The following is a 23539-nucleotide window of genomic DNA, read 5'->3' as shown; positions in this document are numbered from 1 at the left end:
CATATTATGGACTATTTGTTAGCAATTATTAGTTAGGCATCATGCATGTACTCCAAATTGCCTGCACGTTGATATTTTTGAACCATTCAATAAGTTAAAGGGATGTTAATTCTAAAGTAGAAAGTGAAACATCATAATCCGGATTACAATAAAATAAAGTATTGTCATCTGCATGATTATACAGAATTCCCTTATTCGTAAATTAAAATATATTACAAACGTATCGATAAAAACATTGAACAGGACGGAGCCCAGGATAGACCCATAGGGAACTAATCCCCTTATGAATGTCAGCGTAACTGCTTACAAAACTATTTATCGTATATTGGTGGTATAAATAAGTGTAAAGAAATGAAATCGAATGAGAAGAGACATCACATGCTGATAATTTATAAAGCAGAATTTACAAACGGTAAGGAATCAAATGTCTTTGAAAGGTCCATTAGAACCGCAGCAATAAACTGATTTTTTATCTAATAGTGTACGCCAATCTTCTTCTCGTCTTAAAAATGTGGTCTGACACTCATGGCCACGTTTAAATGCATATAAATAAGGATATATTTTAAAAGATAGAAACACTTTTTAATAAATGTCATTGTCAAGTTATTTTTTTTTTGTTCACCGGTGTTTCTAGCATAGTAAGCCAGCTTTTTGAACCAGCTTTAGTCTATCAGGAAATACAACTGTTTCTACAGACAAATAATTTATCATTGTTGTTAACTGTGGCACGATTATAGGTTTACAATATTCCACTACCTTTGCTGGTACGTGTACCTTTTTAATGTTTTTTTTTAATAAGTGCTAATATTTCTGTTGTTGTGTTTTTGCTATTCCAATTTTTGTTTGTGCAATTATGAGTTTTACTTGATTAATTGACAAAATAGCTGACCCGTTGTATATCACATCATTACCAATTCTATGGGGGGATGTATTAAAGTGTTCTAAAACTTCTTTGGTGTTGTTTATGATCTTTTTAGTTTAACATTAAAAAAAATTGTTCTAAAGAGAGACTTTTTTTTAGAAAAAAACTTTTAGTATATTTATATTGTCCAAAAGGTAATGGTTTGGTTCAACCTCACAATATTTGACATTTTATAACAAGGTTGTTTTCTTTTTTTTTCTTCCTGTTTTAATCCATTCACTTTGTAAATTGTGTATACACCATGTGTTTGCGATATACGACTCATCATAGTTCACTATTCATGAATGATAATGGTTGTTCCATGGTTGTCTTGTTTTAATCGGTGCATGTTTGTTCAGGATAGTTGTGAACGTATCTTAAAACTCATTGTATGCATTGCTCAATTGTTCTGAAGAAGTGACATTTTCTATGAGTGGCATTTTAATTATTGTTATGATCTGTGTAAAATGAATTTACATACAAATTTCTATAACTTCTAAACTGTACTTTTTGTTGTTTTAGGGCAGGAACGGCTAAACTTTAATTCTCTAAATTACAAGATTTGTTCTCAGCTCTAAGATGAGATGGAAAATGAGAATTGATAAATAACATGTACTACATCCTTGTTTGTTTTTATCTCGACGATCACGTACGTAGCCATCCACTTTGAACAAGTTGTCATTACATGATTCATTTACTAGAAGTAATTCTCCATTCTCATCGAACATGTATCTTATGTATTCAATTAGACTCTGAAATGAGAATGGAAATGGAGAATGTGTCAAAGAGACAACAACCCGACCATAGAACAGACAAAAGGCAGAAGGTCACCAACAGGTCTTTAATGCAGCGGGAAATTCCTGCACCAGGATCAGCTGGCCCCTAGACAAATAGATCAGAGGATCCTGACTTGGGACAGGCGCAAAAAAAGCGAGGTTTAACATGTTTATGAGAATTAAATTCCCCCTATTCATGTACATATAGCCAATGTAGTAAAAGTAAAGGAATAACAATACGCACATTAAAATTCAGATCAAGAGAAGTCCGAGTCTGATGTCTAGAGATGTCAACAAAGGAAATAAACAAAATGACAATAATACAAAAATAACAACAGACTAGAAGCAGTTGCTGCCATTCCAGCTCCAGACTTCAATTTAACTGATTGAAAGATTATGTCTTCATCATATGAATATCAGGCACAATCCTTCTCGTGCATGTATACTAAATTATGATATTACAGAAATCACATTGTTCACCCAAAATGTAAATAAGAAATAATTCTGTTACATTTTTAGTCACAAATACATCATGACAAAACTCATGTTCAATCAAACATATATATACGGATGACGTCGATGTAGTTTTTCAAAGAAATAATTGTGAAAAAGAATTGTTTACATGGAGAAGCCACATCATTAAACGATTTTCGAGATGCCCTTATTTAGTGAGAAATATACCTCAATTCGTACCCAGAAAGTTTAACCCCATATGTCAACATGTCTTATCTTTGAAACGAGCCATCATACACATCCAATTACAAGTTAAAGATATGGACAGAGGGATTTCGGAAAAGGCTACCAATACCGACTACCTGAAATGAATTGCGTATCTGTACCGAAATATTGGTGATATTATATGATACAACAATTTTGATGAATCTTTCATTTATAATTAGCTAAATACAAATGGAGCGAAGAATTCTTGTGATGTGTTATGCAACAGGGAACAAAGGGATAGTTGTTTCAATGTTTGTTTTCGATCGCCAGTCGAATTTTAGATTGGATGATTTATGTTTGATGTTTCGCAGTCAAAACACCTTCGTTTGCATTAATGCGTATAATTTTAAAAAGAAAAAATACATGTTGTCTTGATAATTAGATTAACATGTGCCCTGCATGACACTTATTGTCTTATTACAAAAGAAATCACCGTTTGAGATTTATTTACGAAATAATTTCTTCATGTCATGATCTATGCTCATTTTAGCATGGGAAGGCATTGTATTTGACTATATTTTATAATTGGCGTAGGAGAGTACATAAACTTATATTTAAGACACAAGAATATATTTATATATTATATCAATATAAAAATGAAAAAAACAGGAATGTAAATAGTAAGTTTTTGCGCATGTGTCAAATATATTTTGTGCTAAATAAAACACGGCTTTGTTTAAAAACGATATATGGACGTCACATTAGATATTGAAAAAGTACATATTAAGCAGTAACAACGATCCTTTAAAAAATAATTTTACTCTAGTATTTAGATGTAATTCAAATAAATGAATATTTGAGTACTTCAATCTACCACATATTGGTATATGTAGGAATAACTGTTTACATTGTTGTCTGTTTTTGCAGATACAGTAACGACACCTGAGCCACCCGTTTTTAAAGTAATGTTCCATAATTGATCGTTTTCTTTTTTATACACCTTGCCATCAATTAAGAGTTCTTGAATCACAGGAGAAGACATTACAAAAAGAACATTTGAGTTGGAAGGGATATTACGTGCAATAGGCTCAATAAGATGGCAATTGTATTCAGCTGTAGTAGAGTATGTGTGAGGAAATGGAGTTGGAATTTTTGCTGCTTTTTTGTTCAGAACCAGAATATTCATCGCTACACTATATGTGTCGCTGCCTTCAAACTCACTAAAGAGTGTAATTTTGTAGTATCCCTTACTTACAAAACGTGCTTTTACACAAACTGAACTATTCGATTGTTCAACCATGACAAAATCTGAGCTTCTGCTTCCGTCTGTTTCAAATATATCTGCGGAACACTTGAATGTCTTATTCGTCTTCATTGTTAATTCAAATTCGCCATTTTGACATATTTGAAATGCTGAAATCGACTCGGAACTAGCAAAGCCTCGCAGTTTAAAATCAGTAGATGGTCCATAGAATCCATTATGTTCTGGATAAGGCACGAATTCGTCTTCTGTAGACGTGCATTCTATCATATACTCTGTCAGTTGCGGCATGACATTTTGTGATTGATCAATCGTACCGAATACTTTAAGTGTATACTTTCCAATTTCCTTTGGCCTCACGATGACTGTGTATTTTGAAAAGTTATCCTTTATCATTACTACAGATTCGTTGCAAAGTTTTCTACTACTACTGTAGAGATTTACACTCACTTTTGACAAAGTGTTTTGCTTCGATTCCATTGATATTGAAGCCTTCTTGTCAACTTTGACAACTTCATATCTATGAGAAGAAAATATAACACCCCAATCTCTTGCATATTTCGTTGTTTTCAAAGATTTTGAAAAATCTTCAAGTGAAAATATTTGTTTTAGAAGTTGCCATTCTTTGCTTCCCTCAATATCATTATTGATGTAAGGATAATGATCTTCTATGAAATGTTCTGGCTTTGTTAGAAAGAAGAAATTTGAAAAATTCTTTACAAAAGCTCCATTTTCATCAATATGACCAGATCCCCATGTTGTCTCTATAAATCTCCATTTTCCGGAAACAAAAACAACATTCCAAGCATGATCTGTGTTGGTTTGATAAGATAAGATGGTTCCAAGTTGATGACCATACCCCTTTGCGAAGCCACTGATCTTTTTGCACTTTATGTTTTTAGCTCTGAAAGCAAAACTGCTATATGTAAAATGATTATCTAAAGGGTTACTAGCTGTCAAATTCATTTTCACTGATTTGATTCAAATGCTCTTATGTGGTTTATAAAGATTCGATAATATGTATCAACATTTCATGTATATTTTAGGCTAAACACCATTTAATTGTCCGTCTTTGTGACCATCGAAGACCAATATCAACATAAATATTATTATGAAAGGTAGCTAACTCGTATAATTGGATTTTTCTAGATCAGTTTCATTTCATATTATAAGTTGAATTATGTGTTAATCATCGTTTTTACATGCATAAAAGAGGGACGAAAGATACCAAAGGGACAGTCAAACTCATAAATCTAAAACAAACTGACAACGCCATGGCTAAAAATGAAAAAGACAAACAGAAAAACAATAGTACACATGACACAACATAGAAAACTTAAGAAAAAACAACACGAACCCCACCAAACACTAGGGGTGATCTCAGGTGCTCCGGAAGGGTAAGCAGATCCTGCTTCACATGCGGCACCAGTCGTGTTGCTTATATGATTACAAATCCGGTAAATCCAATAAATAGTCTAATTCATAAGAATTGAGTTGTTGTAGATTGGATCAATAAATCAATCTATTGTTTCTTTCCCTTCTGATAACCGAACACGTCGAATTCATGCGTGAACAATTTCTAGCTAAGGGGTTAAATTAAAGTTAACATGAATACTGATTCAATGAGGTCGAATTATTTACTTGCAAGTGAATATTTCATCGGCGATATTGTTTAGATATATGGTATCAAATGAGACCCGTCAATGTGTAAGTTAAAAACGGTCAAATGTACCTTCGGATAGCACGTGTGTTACTGTTCTTTATATTTATCGTATTATCCGTATATATATCTTATTTTCAAAAATGATAGAGGTAACAGACGATGTAAATGATAATTTAGTGATTGGTTTACACCCCTGTTATTTTTTTTTTAAATAAAGTTAACATTATCATATTTGGATATCGTGTTACGGCTGATATCTTGTCTATACCGTGACTACGTAAGCGTAGTTATGCTGTACTCACACACAGAGGGCTTGGAAGAGATTGGCATATCCTTCACATACACTACTTTTCGATTTTAAAACACCACTAGCTTCGGTGACTGCAGATGTCCCACTAAAGTAAGCTGTTGTGTTGTAGCTAGAAGTACATGTATATGTATTACACAATTATATATTTAAAAATTCAATTGTTTTTATGAATTTTACAATGTTATAGAATGATGAACGGTACGGAACACTAAGGAATTTGTTCATACTTAAAGTATATACTTGTGGAGTTTAGTGTGACGTTCATTTTTGCTGCACTAGTATATATTTTAGTTTAGGAGCCAGTTGAAGTCCACCTGCGGTATTTCCGCGCTGTTTGAAAGACCAATATATGGCCTTGGGTTTCTGTTATTTCTCCCGGTTGTTGTCTCTTTTACACATTCCCCTTTTTTATTCTAAATTTTATTTGTCGTATTTGGCACACCATTTCGGAATTTTGGGTTTTCGATTCTCTTTAAATAAGTTCTTGAATAAGCCTTCTCGTGTGCCTCTTTTGAGTTTCATATAATACTGCAGTCCCAGTAGGCCACGATCGCACTACGATCTGTGAAAAAAAATCAAAATTTGATGATCGTAGTACGATCGTGAAAATCGCAGTTATGTCACATTACGGTCGTTGTGAAGTCTTCAATATCGTCATGAACGTGGCCAACTGTGAACATGTTCAAAACAATCGTGGTGCGGTCGTGGCGAAGTCAGATCGTAGTAGAACCGCAGTGAGAGCGCACTAAGATCGCAAAGATTGTTGTACTATCGTAGCGAGAGCGTAGCGAAAGCGTAGCGAAAACGTAGCGAAAGCGTAGCGAAAGCGTGATTCTATTCGGAGAGACTGCGCAACGATCTCAGAGAGACGTTATTATGACCTCACTACGACCATCAAGTTTTCACCGGGACCAAACTTCGCTTCCACTACGTCTATACCACGCTGATCACGACCATTGTACGATTCTAGCACGTCCCTGTCGTACTCATCACGCTCTTCCTGACTACGTTCATACTATGACCACCATTCTTATTGTCATTTTCACATTGAATATACTAAATCTCTCCAGGTTTTGTTTGTCTATATGTAATTAGGACTTGTTATTTATCTAAAGGCTCAACCATGCTTCTCGTTTTTATATAGATAAGATTGCAGGTTTTCTCGTTTGAATGGTTTAACACTAGTAGTTTTGGGCCCTTTATAGCTTGCTGTTCGGTGTGAGACAAGGCTCCGTACTGAAGGCCGTACCTTGGCCTACAATGGTTTACTTTTATACATTTTTTGATTATTTATTATATCAGACATTACCAGTACACATGACTTAGGTCTAAATAAAGGAACTCGAATTATTTTCACAAATAGGAAATTCTATTATAATTTTTCAATGGATATATTATTATACATATTGCGCTTTTTTCTCGCAAAACTTAAACTATATCTACCGTTTATCTTTTATATAGTCATATACTACATGTTATGCCTACCTGATATTATTACAGATCCAAACATAAAAAGATCGAATGGTCTCTAGTTCACTTTTAGCTGGTTTTGCCAGGTAGTCAGCAAGTTCGTTGATGGAGTTTTCAACTGACTTTGGCGTCTAAAGATAAAATTTGTTCGATTGAATCATCGTTAATGCAATGTAAAAAATATAAAAATTCAAACATGTACATTTCCAAAATCTAGGACATTTTTCTTTTTCCGAGGATTCAAAGGTTGTGATACGGTTTCTGCTTTTGTTGATTAAAGATGAAAATAAAAACAAATCAATGAGTCAAAAAGTCTTGAGGTCAATGATTTATTAACATAATGTAGACGGTAAGGAAGCTACTGACCAAATTTGGTATCAGCGAATGATTGGCCAGCTTCCCGCTCCACTTATAATATATGTACTGCCTCCATGATTACAGAATACCTTTTAATCAGTAGTGAAAATGTAGGCAGAGGTCGAAGCACACATACATGGGATATAAAAGTTGACATTATATCGAAATGATAACCATTTGTGTTATTCACGCCACGTCCGTAATTGTTATTCCGTAAATAACACTATGTTTTACTGTTGAAGATATAGAGGTAATGTTTACAAGTGGAACATATTTTTGTAATATTATGTGTTATTCACGCCACGTCCGTAATTGTTATTCCGTAAATAACACTATGTTTTACTGTTGAAGATATAGAGGTAATGTTTAAAAGTGGAACATATTTTTGTAATATTTCACTAGCATTATATCAAAATAGGCATGCCCTACACATGTAATATTAATTATATTCCACCTCTTCTTCACAATCCATAACCAACAGCCCAAATACTTTTATAACTTCAGTTAAGATAAATATGTAACATAAAATATTGTCCTCCATGAAATATTGTCTGTTGGACAAAATTTCATATGAAATATTGTCTTTTGACACCATTTTATAATGAAATATTGTCTTTTGACACCATTTTATAATGAAATATTGTCAAGGACAATATTTAATTATGAAATATTGTGCTTGTCCATGAAATTTTCTCACCGCCTTAAGACAATATTTCACTTTTAAATTTTGTCAATGACAATATATAATAATGAAAACGTGTCTGCTAACAATATCTTATATTAAATTTTGTCAACAGCATAATGTTAATTTTCCCTATAGAATACTGTCATAATAAAAAATTCTTGTTCAAATTAATAAGGTTATATTACACAAACATGCAGCATGCAGATTTTTGAATAATAATAAAAAAAAAAATTGTAATTTGGTTATTAATATATATATTTATATATATACATCACTCTTTAAAATTTGTCTTTAGGAATCACAAGTCTTTTCATAACTTCATTTGATTTCTTATCGACACTTTTGAAATAAATTTCATTGTTCTGTATACAAAAGGAACGAGACTTTCTTCTAATTACTATCTTCTGATTTTCTGAAATTCCTTCCAGTAAAACTTTTAGACTGAGAAACTCAAAAAGTATTTTATACTCCTTGCCATCCATGATGACAAAACTATTTTTCTATTTATACCTGTATCTATTTATTATTATTTTCTTTTTATTTATTGTCAATTGATATATAATCATGATATATGATGATAACCTCCCCTTCATAACACAAAATTTCATAATAATCAGTCTATGAAATATTGTCTTAATATAAACAAATGATTACTTCCCTTAAGCAGGGCAAAATTTCATACTATTCATCTGGGAATTATTTTAATCAAACAGACCAAATTCCACTATGAAAATTTGTCTATCTCAAGACGTAATTGTATAGATGAGGACAGAATTTCATAGTACATAGTCATGAAATATTATCTTGACAATATTTCATAGGACATTATTTTGCTTTACAAATACCTGCAATGCATGGTCGTCTATTGGTTTCAGGTCATTATATGTGATTTTCAGATCATAAGTCACATTTTTATATCTGAAACTAAAATGAAAGTGTTCTTTAATGTTTGTTTAATCTTCTGTAATATTATGCGATGATTTGCAATTTTTATTTCAAATATTTGCTTTGTTTTATTTATGTAATGTTAGTTTCATGTGTGTTAATTGATTGTTTTTCTCTGAACTTCTACTACTTCTTTGTTGATATACTTTCACAATAATACACATTCCTGTAACATTAACAGGTATTATATTTTTGAGTTTTCTTTTCTGCTATTTCCGGTAAATTGGTGTATGTATAGCGGCTTGTTCCTGTAACATCACCTAGTATTATTCTTTGCCGTGTTTCCATCCAGTTCGTAGTAAATAGGTGTGTAAAAAACACTTTTGAGTGTCTTTTTGATAAATTGTTAATAAAATTAACTGTCCGTGTATACAGTCTTAAAATAACGATACACCATGATATAAATTACGCTGATACAGAAAAATGTCATCTGACTTGCATATTAAGGTATCTAGATATATATAGCATAACAGACTGGCTAGTTTATGTAGTAACAACGACACATTGCAGGTAACTTGCAGTTGATGTCTCAACAGATTGTATTCGCACTAAACAGAAAACAATATGCATTTTAACGAGCGAAAATGCTTTTCCAACCTTGTTTAACTTAATTTTAGACGTGTAACATAAATATAAAGTGTGAGTATCATATATCTTTGCATCTGTCATCTAAATAAAGCGGGGAATGTATAGTAGAAGGGGATGTATACATGTGTAAGCACTAAAAATGTGTTGAGTCATTGATTATACAAAAAGTAGTTCATGTCAGCTTTGTTTTATTGTTTTGTAAATGCATTAATGCAACACTTCATTAATTTTGTTATTGAACGTATTTAAGTTCGATTAACTGTTTGTATTGATCATAGAGTATCCGTCTTGTATACTTTAACCTTTGATTTAGTGTTTCAGTGATCAAAGCTTAACCGTCTTGTATACCTTTACCTTTAAATTATTGTTTTAAGTGATCAAAGCTTGACCGTCTTGTATACCTTAACCTTAAATTTATTGTTTTAGTGGTCATCATTTGACCGTCTTGTATACCTGTACATTTGCATTATTGTTTTAGTGATCAGAGCTTGACCGTTTCGCATACCTTTACCTATGATTTATTGTTTCAGTGATCATAGCTTTACCGTATTGTACATGTATACTTTTACCTTTGATTTATTGTTTTAGTGATCAAAGCTTGACCCTCGCGTATACCTGTATACATTTACCTTTATTGTAATGTTAAGTGATCATAGCTTGACCGTCTTGTATACTTTTATCTTTTGTGTTTTGTTGTTATTGATCAAAGCTTGACCGTATTGTATACATTAACCTTCGATTTATTTTTGTTAGTGGTCATAGCTTGACCGTCTTGTATACTTTCACCTTTGATTTATTGTCTTTTAGGTTATCACAGTTTGACCATCTTGTGTACCTTTGCCTTTGATAAACTGTTGTTAGTGGTAGGAGCTTGACCGTCCTGTATACTTTTACCGTTGATTTATTGTTGTTAGTAACCATAGCTTGACCGTCTTGTGTACCTTTGCCTTTGATTAACTGTTGTTAGTGGTAGGAGCTTGACCTTCCTGGATACTTTTACCGTTGATTTATTGTTGTTAGTAATCATAACTTGACCCTCTTGTGTACCTTTGTCTTTGATTTATTGGTTAAGTGGTTATAGCTTGACCGTCTTGTAAACGTTTACATTTGATTTATTGTTGTTAGTGGTTATAGCTTGACCGTCTTGTAAACGTTTACATTTGCTTTATTGTTTTTCTTTAAGTGATCAAAGCTTAACCGTTTTGTATACCTTTAACTTTGATTGATTATTTCAAATTATCAAAGCTAGACCGTTCTGTATACCTTGATCTTTGAATAAGTGTTTTAAGTGATGTTAGCTTGACCGTCTTGTATACCTTTACCTTTGATTTATTGATTTAGTGATCATAGCTTGACCGTCTTGTATACCTTTACCTTTGATTTATTGATTTAGTGATCATAGCTTGACCGTCTTGTATACCTTTAACTTTGAATTATTATTTTAAAAGATCATAGTTTGACCGTCTTGTATACCTTAACTTACTTTTGACTTTTATCTACAGTAACTGGTTGTACAGTTGATTTTGAGATACAGCATCCCATTTTTACGATTGCATGCAAATGAAACTGTTTACCGCTTCAGCTAGTGTAACAATCTGTCGCATCTGATTCACTGTGTAAGATATACAATTAAGTGGTAATGCTTATTGAAATATTGATAATCAATTGTATTTTAAGTTGTCTAATTTAAATTGGAATTTGTTTACAACAAACAACATTCAACAAAATAATTTAAAACAATGCAATACCTATCCAACAAAAAATTAATATTTTAAAAATTTGAACATAGTGTACAACATTCAATTATAACAATACACTTGATTGATTTAAAATGCATTAACTGCTGACTTATAATCTTCTCACTGGATTTTTTCTTCTGTAGCAGTTTCCCTCTTTAAAGGGTCTTTTGTATATTTTTTTTTTCAAGTATTAGTTCATTTAACATTTAGGTTTTTTGTGTTGCCTTGTTGCGTACGTACACACCGATCTTATCTTTTATCTGTTTCATAGTGTATCTAATTATGCTTGTTATACGACGGACATAAAACCGATTTCAAATTCAATTTCAGTCATTTTAAACCAACTAATCATTATTTAGAAAAAAATATTAAAAATTGCTCCGTTCCATAGTTTATGTTATTTTGATGACATGTGTTTCTGATATAACTGGCTCGGTGGTCTCGTGATTGTATAGTTCAAAGCAGAGTATATGTACCACATAATCATGTTCCTTTCTTAAATAGCATTTAATTTGCCACTGTACGTTAAACCGTCACCAATCCGTTAATTGATTGTCTTATGATTTATTGTATTATTTAAGGAAGTAGGTACATATATACTTGCAAGTGTGTCTTCTTATAAATAAGATAGTTTGACTCATTTGTGGATATTACTATTGAAATGAAAAATATGAGACCAACTTCCCCCAGGAAACTACCTTCACATTAGGCCAATTTTTCAACAAAATCCTTTTAATTTTATCAAAACGTACAATTAATAACTAAAATACTGACCTCTGAGGAAAATACAAACGGAAAGTCCCTAATCAGACTACAAAATCAAATGATAAGTATGGATATATACTAAACAATAATCTATTTACCTTAATAAAGATTGGAATTACCACTCTATGTCACAAAAACAAGTACTAATTTATTAAGTAAAATATATAGCGTTATAACTAAATGCATTTGCATATTTTACAATGTAAATATATATAAGATACGGATATACTACAGATAATTTATTTACCTTTATAAAGATTGGAAGCACCACTCCATTTAACACAAATACATGTAAGTACTAATATAAGTACATGATTTTAAATGACAACGTTTGGCATTTAAACTTATTTTGTTACAAATATACAGTCACATGAAATTAGTAACACAAAACAAATGAAAAATAAAATATTTATTGGTTGTAATCATACCTGCACAAGTTTAGTCGACAAATCGTGACATATAATTTGACAGATAACGTTGCGAAATATACAATTTGTGTTGATAGTTTGACTTCCTTAGCAACCATGTATTTGTAATCAGCCATGATATCTTGTTCCCAGTAAAATAATAAATTGTGTAGGAAAAAAATTGAGGAAGTTTTTGTAAAACCGATAAATGTAGATTTCAAATAGTTAAATAAAAAGGTTCCTTAATGAATTTTGAATAGAGGTGTCAACATAAGAACAAATTTAATTTGTTTCAATTCATATGAATGGTTCAAAATTAAGCTATTTTCTATTCGATTTATTGTACAAAAGAAGGACGAAAAATACCAAGGGGACAGTCAAACTCATAAATCCAAAATAAACTGACAACGCCTGGCTAAAAATGAAAGAAGACAAACAGATTAACAATAGAACACATGACACATCAGAGAAAACTAAAAAATAAGCAATACGAACCCCATTAATAACTAGGGGTGTTCTCAGGCAAGCAGATCCTGCACCACATGTGGCACCCGTCGTGTTGCTTATGTTATAACAAATCCATAATCTAATTCGGTAGGTCGCATTCATGAAAGGGAGGGAAATTGTAGTTACGACGTGAGGAACATAATCGATATCATTCGTGAAACGATTATTTCATAACGGTCAACCAACTCGTGATGGCGTCTGTAAACTTTACGGGAATATCGTATCAATTTGGAGATGTATACACCGTATGCAGGTGCTGCAGGAATGTTGCTACTTAAAAATAGAAAGTTCACAATTTGAAAGCTGAAATCATCTTTTTTGTCGTAAAGATTTGTTTTCAACTGACCCTCGAGCTTATTGTCAAATCCTTCTTCTCTAGTTGGATGGGATAGACCCGTTCAACATATTCACCGAATTTTGAATTATTTAGTGAAAGAACGTCATCTTTATAGCGGAAAGTAGAGTTAAAGGATAATGCTAACTCCTTATCTTTCTTCCTACGAAGTTCCTGTATGAAGCCAGTTTATTTTTCAATCTATATAAGTTTTGCTTTTTATCTGTTATACATGACTAGTGACATTTACCGAATTCACAACGCATTATCCAATTTTAGCCTTCTATATGCAATTGTAAATTGATTTGAGTCTTTCAAAATAAGTGAATACCTCATTCCTTTCACGATTGTTTACCTTGCCTTTGGACGAGATTTCCCCTTTCACGCTTACCCTGTCCCATTGCTTGATTCCTATTGAAAGGTATCATAGTTAACTTTAGGTCACTCGCTGCTAAAGAAAATTTGTCAGCAAATTAGAGTAAGGGGAGACAATTAATTCAATGAGTGTCCTATTCAAATGATTTTTATAGGAAAAAGAATTGATTAAAGATGGCCTTTGCTCAAGCGTTATATGCAATAAATTTATAAAAATCTAAATGAGGGTAAATGGCGCGTAAACTTATTGGCTATTTTCATGATGCTGTCTTTTGAATTACAAAAAAAAAGAAATGTCAATGTCACAATCCCATTTGTTTTATGCGTTGGTTAACAATCGAGTATGAAGGTCACAGTGTAAAAATCATAAATTTGGTATCTTTTACTAACTTTCCAATTATTGATCAAATGACGTTTATGATAAATAATAAAATTTACAATTCAACAATATTTGTCTTATGTCTTATGTCTTTAAATGGTATTTATTTTAGCAATAAAACAAGACAGGTATATATTTGATCTTGCATTAATAGAAAATGACAAAATTAAGTTGTATACAGTGTATGTAGCTATTCAATAAAATGTTGTAAAAAGGGTATAACTTGAATTTAAAAGACAAGTCAAGATGTTTAGATTTTCAAGTGTTATTACAATTTGAATCACATTTTCGTTCCTTGGTCGTATAAAATTTACCATGACTTTCTTATTAAAATTCACAAATTAACATGTTAATGACGAAATAAACACACTTCAATAATGACAGGTAAAACAACTCAGTAATAAACTCATTTGAGGTATAGTTAGATATTCTCAATTTATTAGCACATGCCTACAACTTTTCGTTCAATCAAATTGCTTGAATTTGTCTTCTAACTTTCATAGTACTAGTAGTTACATAGTGTGTTAGTGACCTAACATAAGAGCGAAGCTCGAACTCCATATGGAATTTACTTACCCTGTATATATCATATTAGGTCACTAGTACGGGGCGCCGAATGGGACTCTTGTGATTTTTTACAAAATTCAATTATGTCATAACAAAATCATTTTTGTCTTACAAAACTATGTGATACAGACTTGTTTTATGAAAACTTCAATTTTGTGATGACAAAATTCATTTTTGTAGACAAAATTCGATTTTGTCATTACAAAATTCATTTTTGTAGACAAATTTATTTTTGTCATGACAAAAGTCAATTTTGTCAAAAAGGTATGCAAATATAAACTTATTTGCATACAAAATTGAGTTTTGTTACCTCATAAGGAAATAAAAACTCAAAAGTCAATTGTTAGAGACAAAATTGAGTTTTTTTAAGACAAAATTGACTTTTGTGAGACAAAATTAAATTTTGTCTCACAAAAGTCAATTTTGTGAAGACAAAATTCATTTTTGTGACATCAAAATTCACTTTTCAATTTTGTGTAACAAAAGTCAATTTTTTGTGCAAATTAGTTCACAGAATCCAAACGAAACTAATTTGCATTCAAAATTGACTTTTGTCCCCTAATTTTCAAATTAGGTGACAAAAGTCAAGTCTGTGTAACAAAAATGAATTTTCTCATGACAAAAGTCACTTTTGTCCACTGGAAGATAATTTTGTATGACAAAATTTCAAATTTGTAGTATGTTACAAATTTTGTCAAACTGAACTCATTTTTGTTGAACAAAAGTCGCTTTTGTCTGTACAAAATTGAATTTTGGGAACAAAACCACAAGAGTCCAATTCGGCGCCCCGTAACTAGCACACTATGTAACGAATTTATCTTACCGACTATCTTTGAATCTGTTGAATTTAGACTAAAATTGTCTTATTTGCTATCATAACACATCTCCTTATTTCTGTATTAAAGTGTTCAGGTGTTCAATTTTAAGAACCTTCTTCAATTGATATGCACTAAATACTAATGTAAACGATAAATATTTATAATAAACAACCTTGATATAACAATATTAAACAGAATTTAAATAATCAAACAGTGCCTAAGTCGCAAATTCACTACTAACCTAATATTGAAATAAGCCCCGCCTCCCTACTAACCTAACATTGAATATACACGGTCTCCACGAGGTCGCTTTTAACCAATCATATTCCTAGAAATGTATAGGAGGTAAGATAAATGCTTTTCCTTGTACCGAGTAACTACGCATGAATAACCACAAGGGTCAAGATATTGAAATACAAATTGCTACTGGTTATTTTGAAAAAAAATTGTGCTCCAAATTAAACTAAATAGTTTGGAATTAGTTTTCAAATTGATTTTTAAACATCCCACTATTTAATCTTTGGATCAAAATATGTTTTTGACAATTTAAAGTTTCTTTAAATTAAAGTCATTAGAAACGAGTGACCGGTGAAAAATAATGTTCTTCTAATTCTTGAACCAATGCATACAAACATCATAAACTTAGTCTTCTGTGCACGAATTTATCATTTTTTTCGTGTACATTTCGTATAATCGTCCTTTTTTTTCAATCGGTCAGTGTTGTTGTAAAATTATGGCAGGTAATCAAAGTTCGTGTTTTGAAGCCGAAGTTTAACGAGCGTCACCTGTTTGTCAACAATCGACAAAAAATTCAAAAAAACCCATGGAAATTAAGCACGTGTTCACATGTAAATTCAGATAAAAGTTTATTTTAAGAACATCCATGCGTATTGTGATCACAGGATATTTACGAGATGGGTCACACTGAGGTTACTTTGCATACGGAAAAAATGTCAGGGAATTGCTTCCTGCAAGGAAGCAATGAAAATAAAGTAAACTTCTTCTAAATATGAATAAATTAAAGAATTTTCTTCAGAAAAAAGTATATATACATAAGTTTATAATGAAAACTATGTATTGAGTTATAAAAAAATCATATGCATTATTATTTTTTTATTTGAGGTTTCTTATGACTTTAATTAAAGAGTAACAAATTTACATTGTAGTTCATTATAACTTGATTAGAGTACAATGCCATCTAAAATTGTAATCATTTATATTATCTTCCATGTAATTACTTTGTACACAAAAATAGAGTTAACCATGAAACCTTGTATAGGGAAATAAAAGCAATTTGATATATATCGTCATGACTGGATTGATTATTGGTTGCTTAATGTCCAGTGACAGATATTTCATGCATGTAAACTATTCACTAAACTACCTTTGGGTACATACCAGGGGCAGATCCATCCATTTTTAAAGGTGTTCCAACCCAAAATCAAGGGGGAGGGATTCAATTGTATGTTCTTGTATTGTATTGATTTGTATTGATCATCCCCAAAATAAGCGTTTTTCCCCACCCTCTTTTGGGATCTGCCACTGCAAACTATCTATATGTTTAGAAATTTATCATGTATAGTAAAACACAGCTTTATACAAGTATACCAATAAACATACTTGCACTAGCAACTACAATCTTTTTATTCTGAAGTCAATATCTTACAATGATAATAGTGAGTAGATTTACAAAACGATGTAAATGAGCTACAGCTAGTCAGCCAAAACATATCAATAGACAAATACAGGCTTACTCAAGTTGAAAATATGTGCTAAATTGGATGGTGTATAGAAAGGTACATACTATGAAAATATTTTCATAGTATATACCTTTCTATACACTAACCGACACATCATTTGTTAATTATTCTCATATCTTTAAATACAAGCACCTTATATAATTATATTACTCTCTATTCTGTCAATTTTTTGTCCATCATTCTTTATTCTGTAAAACCCAATCGAACATCTCCGTTATCCGATGATATGTTATCAAAACACATAGTCCCGTCACGGTCTGAGTGCAGTTTCAGAAGATAAGGGCACTCAGAGACATGTCTCTAGTGCCGTGATGCGGCCTATTGGACGCACCACTTGAAGAAGTTAAAGCCTTAAAAATAGACGCTTGTACAATTCGAAAATAAATAACTCGCACGACATATTATTAAGTTTAAAGTTTGAAAGATATTGCTTGTTATTTTAGTCAATGAAGAAGAACCGAAAACCGATAAATATCATTAGAAAAAATACGAAATTGACTTTTGTTGTCACAAACAATACTAAGCTACAGTGTCGGCAGTATAGATTCAATCATGGAATCTTAGCCAAAAACAAATGTCGTCATAAAATTGAGATTGATGATAATCCAAAAGTACACTTTAATACAGGGAATTCGAAGTTCATCAATTTTTAAAAATTTGATTTTGGAATTGTGAACATTAACAGATATTATTAGAACAGATTAAAAATGGGTTACTGAGAAACGGAATTAGTGTACTTTTTTGCAATAAGTATATGTTTCATTTGGTTTTGTAACGATGCAAAAAACTACTAAAAGACAATAACAGTGTATAATATACTCTTCTTCTTATTATAAAGCAGTATAATTATAGATTCAGATGTTTGAAAAAAACTGTCAATCAGAGGCGGATTTAGCGGGGGGGGGGGACAGGGTGCCGGGGCCCCCTTTTTTTTGCTTATAAAGTGAATCACTGAAGTGTGACTAGAGCGGGGCCCCTCATATGCCAGGCAGTGGTCCCCACTTATGCAAATTTCTAGATCCGCCACTGCCAATAAGCTCCGAGATCGCAATAAATCAAATTTAAAAACCTATCTTCAACATATTTTGGTCTGAGTATTTGAAAGTCAATGTTCTTGTTTAACTTTATTTGGGTAATTGTTTCCTTCCCTATTCTTTTGTATCTAATTTGTCTTGTTTTTTCACATTTAAGATTTTTAATTAGTTTGAAATGAGTTGAGAGTCTTTTTCAGATGTGTTTATTTATTTCTTGTATGGTTTATTTAATCCATGAGGCAGGCAGGTTATTCCTTTAGTTAATTATTTGTTAGGAGCAACTTATTCGAAACGATTATGATGTTCTTACCCCAAGCAGATGACTGTAGCCGTATTTAGCACAATTATGGGGAATTTTGGATCATCGATGATCTTCAACATTACAATTGTTTTGCTTTCTAACTATTTTGATCAGAGCGTCACTGATGAGTCGTACTTTGTACTTTTTTCACTTTCGATCTTTTATATCTGGACGTCACTGGTTAGTCTTGTGTGGACGAGGCGCGTTTTTGGCGTATTGAATTTTAAACCTGATGCTTTTTGTAATCTATTAATCATGTGTTTCTTTGTCTAATATGTTCTCCTATTTATTTGTATTGTAGTCCTGTAATATTATCTTGTCATTTCAGTGTTATAGTTCACATGGCCATTAAAGTGCGAGGTTTGGCATGACCAAAACCAGGTTCAACCCACAATATTTAACCCCTTTTAAAAATGTCCTGTACCAAGTCAGGAAGATGGCTGTTGTTATATTATTGTCCGTTTCTGTATGTGTTACATTTTGACGTTGCGTCGTTTGCTTTCTCTCATTTTTGAGTGTAAATTTACATTGTGATAAGACGTGTCACGGTAATTGACTATCCCAAATTCATGTATTAGTTTGGATGTGATATTTGTTATTCTCGTGGGATTTTATCTGATGCTTGGTCCGTTTCTGTGTGTGTTACATTTCAGTGTTGTGTCGTTGTTCTCCTCTTATATTTAATGCGTTTTCCTCGGTTTTAGTTTGTTACACCGAATTTGTTTTTTTGTCCATGGATTTATGAGTTTTGAACAGCGGTATACTACTGATGCCTTTATTTGATACCTGTAAACTTTCAAAATCTAATTTGGACAAATATGGCACTTTTCAAACATTTTAAAGAAGAAAGACAAAGAACGGTGAAAATAAATTGGCTGAATATAAAAACAAATAGTCGCCCAAATCTAGATCTTCCTGTCGAGATTTGGTGGCATTCTTTTTACGTTTTCGTCATCCACTATTACTTACCAACTATTGTTTTTTCTTAGCTTATTTACACTCGACAAGGAATGCATAAATAAATTGCTTTTAATATACAGAATGATCAGTATAATTTGTGAAGTACATGTAGCTCTTTTCCGTCTAAAAAACAATTCTGTCCAGTTCAGCTTTCTTATAAAAGGGATTGATGCCATTTACAGCAGTAAGGCTCTTCATCACAAAGAGGTAGTTTCTAAATGTTCACGCTATCTGTAAAACCAGTCTGATCCTATTTTTCCTAAAGTTACATCAAAACCATTGCAAAAACAAAAAGTTAACTACAAGCAAGCATTGCAGGATCTTGATTTAGAAAATAATATTAAAACCCTTTGACTTGTGACTTTCCTACGCGCCACTGGCCATGTTAATACTAAAGATCTGAACATATAGAATACTAAATAAATCATCATGAACATCTCTGAGAGGTGATATATCATGGGCATAAGCTCAAGAAACCCCAATACATCAATAGAAATAATCAGGTTAATGTACTATAGAAAATTAGCGGGGTTACAAACTAAAACCGAGGGAAACGCATTAAATATAAGCGGAGAACAACGACACAACACTAAAATGTAACACACACAGAAACGGACCAAGCATCAGACAAAATCCCACTAGAATAACAAATATAACATCAAAACCAAATACATGAATTTGGGATAGACAAGTACCGTGACACGTCTTTTTGCAATGTGAATTTACACTTAAAAATAAGAGAAAACAATCGACGTAACGTTAAAATGTAACACACACAGAAACGAACAATTATAATATAATAACAATAGCTGTATTCCTGAATTGGTACAGGACATTTTTAAAGGAAAATATGGTGGGTTGAACCTGGTTATGTGGCATGCCAAACCTCGCACTTTAATGGCAATGTTAACTATAACATTGAAATGACAACATAATATTACAGGACTACAATACAAATAAAAAGGAGAACGTATTAGACAAAGAAACACATGATTAATAGATAACAAAAAGCATCAGGTTTAAAATTCAATACGCCAAAAAACGCGCCTTGTCCACACAAGACTCACCAGTAACGCCCAAATATAAAAGATCGAAAGTGAAAATAAGTACAAAGTTGTACAGCACTAAAGATCAAAAGTTGAAAAAGGTTGTGTCAAATACGGGTATGTTTTAATGGGATAAGAACATCCTTATTATTTAGGACACTAAATGCTATTGCAAACAGTAAATTTTATCAAACGAATATAAAAGATATACATAATGAAACTAAAGTATTAACTTATTACAGAAAACAAAACCCGAATACATAATGCAAAGACCAACACAAAATTGACACACCCGACTCATTCTAGGCCTCAACGCAATAAATACAAAAATGACGTCACATACGAAGTTGCAAAAAGGCACATAAAATACGTCACATTTGAATTTTTGAAATTTCTGAAACAGCTAAAAAATGACGTCACATATGAAAAACTATATCTCAAAAGTAAGATAGAATTAGGATTGATTTAATATTATTATAGAACTAAATACTAATATTACATTGAAACACAATGCATATTGCGATACTTATAAATAATAGCAATTAACAATTAAACAGTTATCATGCACAGATTACAAAACGGTTATTTTCACGGGGCACATTATTTCACAAATGTTTATAGACAAACCCTAGTTCTCGTTTATTTCCCCTTGTTTAAGACAAGTCATTGATCGCATAAGTACTGCATTGTTTTACATTTGCACTAAATCTGCCATAGATTCGAAAAAAAAAAAAATGAAAAAAAATCCGCAAAAAATTAGAAAATTACGAAACTTGCCATAGATAAGAATTGTAAAAAAACTCCCATAGATTTGGGATGATCAACGTTATATTTGTCCCATAGATTAGGAATCTGCCATAGATTTAGAACCCACTATAGATTTGAGTCCTACATATATGCCAAATACTTATCGACAAATGATCTTGGCCGAGTTCAAATTTAAAATCCTGTAAGACAAATTAAAAGAAAAGCAAGATCAGATATACAAAATTAATATAAAGGCAGACATTATAACATAAAAACATAAAAATCATAAACACTTATGTTTTAAAAAATTGTGAAAGGAAATGGGGAAAGTGTCAAAGTGAAAACAACCCGAACAAAGATTAAAAACCGCACAAGGCATTCAATTGGTGTCCAACACATCAAACACCCAATGGCATGCTTCACCTGTACCCCTAACAAAAACGTGCACTAGTTCAGTCAAATTAAAAGTTATATGAACTCAAAAATATATAAAGAACCTAAATTCAAAACATCATACAAGACTCACAACGGCCAGAAGCTCCTGGCTTTAGACAGGACCACAAAAGCAGTAGGGTCAAACATATGCTATGAGATATCAACTCCCCTATAACTAAAGCTAATGCAGAAAAAAACCCTCACAGCAATAAGCACAATAAACCTGAGTGAAACATATGTTCGAGTTCGATGATAGAGTAGGTAGCACAGAAAATTAGACAAAATGACAATGACACATAAATTAACAAAGAACAGCAGTTACTGAGATGCTATGAACAGTTTCGTATATACAAAAACCTAAGGGTTATTTCCGACTAAAAATAGACATGGAGGGACGTCCCTTTTCATCAACATAATTGGTGAAAAGGGATCATGTTTTTATGTATTTGAGTGCAAAAATAACTTATTAAGCTTCAATTAAAACAGGTTCGATGATTAAAATAATTTACACAATAGATTTGATATACATGTTTTGAGGGGAGACAACACTGTAAACATCCTGTTTTGGTTTTTTTTGGCAGTGAAAATTGAAAACTTATTTGCAGCCACTGTAGCTTTTTTCGGAGCAGGCGAACGTACCCTGAAGCATGATTGTTTTGGGGAGCGGGATCTGCTTACCCTTCCGGAGCACCCGAGATCACTCCTAGTTTTTGGTGGGGTTCGTGTTGTTTTTTCTTTAGTTTTCTATGTTGTGGCATGTTTACTATTGTGTTTCTGTTTGTCTTTTTCATTGTTAGCCATGGCGTTGTCAGCTTGTTTTAGATTTATGAGTTTGACTGTCCGCTTGGTATCTGTCGTCCCTCTCTGCTCTTCTTTTGATAGAGCTGGTACAAATCTATAACATTCACACAGTATTGATAATCAAAAATGTGCCTGTTTTATGTCTTTTTGGGTGTGCACATGATCTGATTTCAGTTTTGTATGCCTAAATTAGTTAATGTTTTCCAATTTTCTCTCGATAAAACTTTTTTCAACTATCAAAAGTACAATTTATTTTTATTTCATCATACTCTAGAGAAGATTCTGATATTAGTGATATCTAGCTTTATGCCAGTATCGGATAATTATAATAATAATAATAATAATAAAAAAATAATACCACCACTAAGGGTCAATTATACATGGTCCCTAAAAATATGACGTCATAATAAACAACAAGAATGTGTCCAAAGTACACGATTGTCCCACTTGCACTTGCACTATCCTCTTGCATGTTCCATGGACCGTGAAATTGGGTAATAATCTAATTTGGCATTAAAATTAGAAAGATTATACTACATGTATAGGGAACATACAGTATGAAGTAAGTTTCAAGTTGATTGGACTTCAATTTCATCAAAAACTACCTTGACCAAAAACTTTAACCTGAAACTCCAACTTTGATTTTCTATGTTCAGTGGACCGTGAAATAGAAGTAAAAAGTCTAATTTGGCTTTAAAATTAGAAGGATCATATCATAAGCAACAAGTGTACTAAGTTTAAAGTTGATTGGACTTCAGCTTCATCAAAATATACCTTGACCCAAAACTTTAACCTGAACGAACGGACGCACAGACGAACGAACGGAGCCACAGACCAGAAAACATAATGCCCCTCTACTATCGTAGGTGGGGCATAAAAACTGTTGATGACATGCATGCTTCATACCTCAATTAAACTGATTGAAAGATAATGACTTCCTCATATGAA

General features: G+C 32.1%; 1 protein-coding gene across 1 annotated transcript; it reads right to left on the bottom strand.

Moving 5' to 3' along the window:
• Positions 1–2028: 2028 nt before the first annotated feature.
• LOC134688395 (kyphoscoliosis peptidase-like) lies at positions 2029–12474 on the bottom strand. Its single transcript, XM_063549091.1, has 6 exons — positions 12368–12474; positions 11100–11228; positions 8929–9007; positions 7057–7172; positions 5564–5680; positions 2029–4502 (listed from the first exon to the last, which is right to left on the bottom strand). The coding sequence occupies exons 2-6, from the start codon at positions 11156–11158 to the stop codon at positions 3203–3205; spliced, it is 1671 nt and encodes a 556-aa protein (XP_063405161.1). The 5' UTR covers positions 11159–11228; positions 12368–12474; the 3' UTR covers positions 2029–3202.
• Positions 12475–23539: the final 11065 nt, after the last annotated feature.

The sequence above is a fragment of the Mytilus trossulus genome, chromosome 10 (genome assembly GCF_036588685.1).
Source record: "Mytilus trossulus isolate FHL-02 chromosome 10, PNRI_Mtr1.1.1.hap1, whole genome shotgun sequence".
In the NCBI taxonomy this organism is placed as follows: Eukaryota; Metazoa; Mollusca; class Bivalvia; order Mytilida; family Mytilidae; genus Mytilus; species Mytilus trossulus.
Note: the sequence above shows the minus strand (reverse complement) of the source record. Positions and strands in the feature narration are given on the sequence as shown.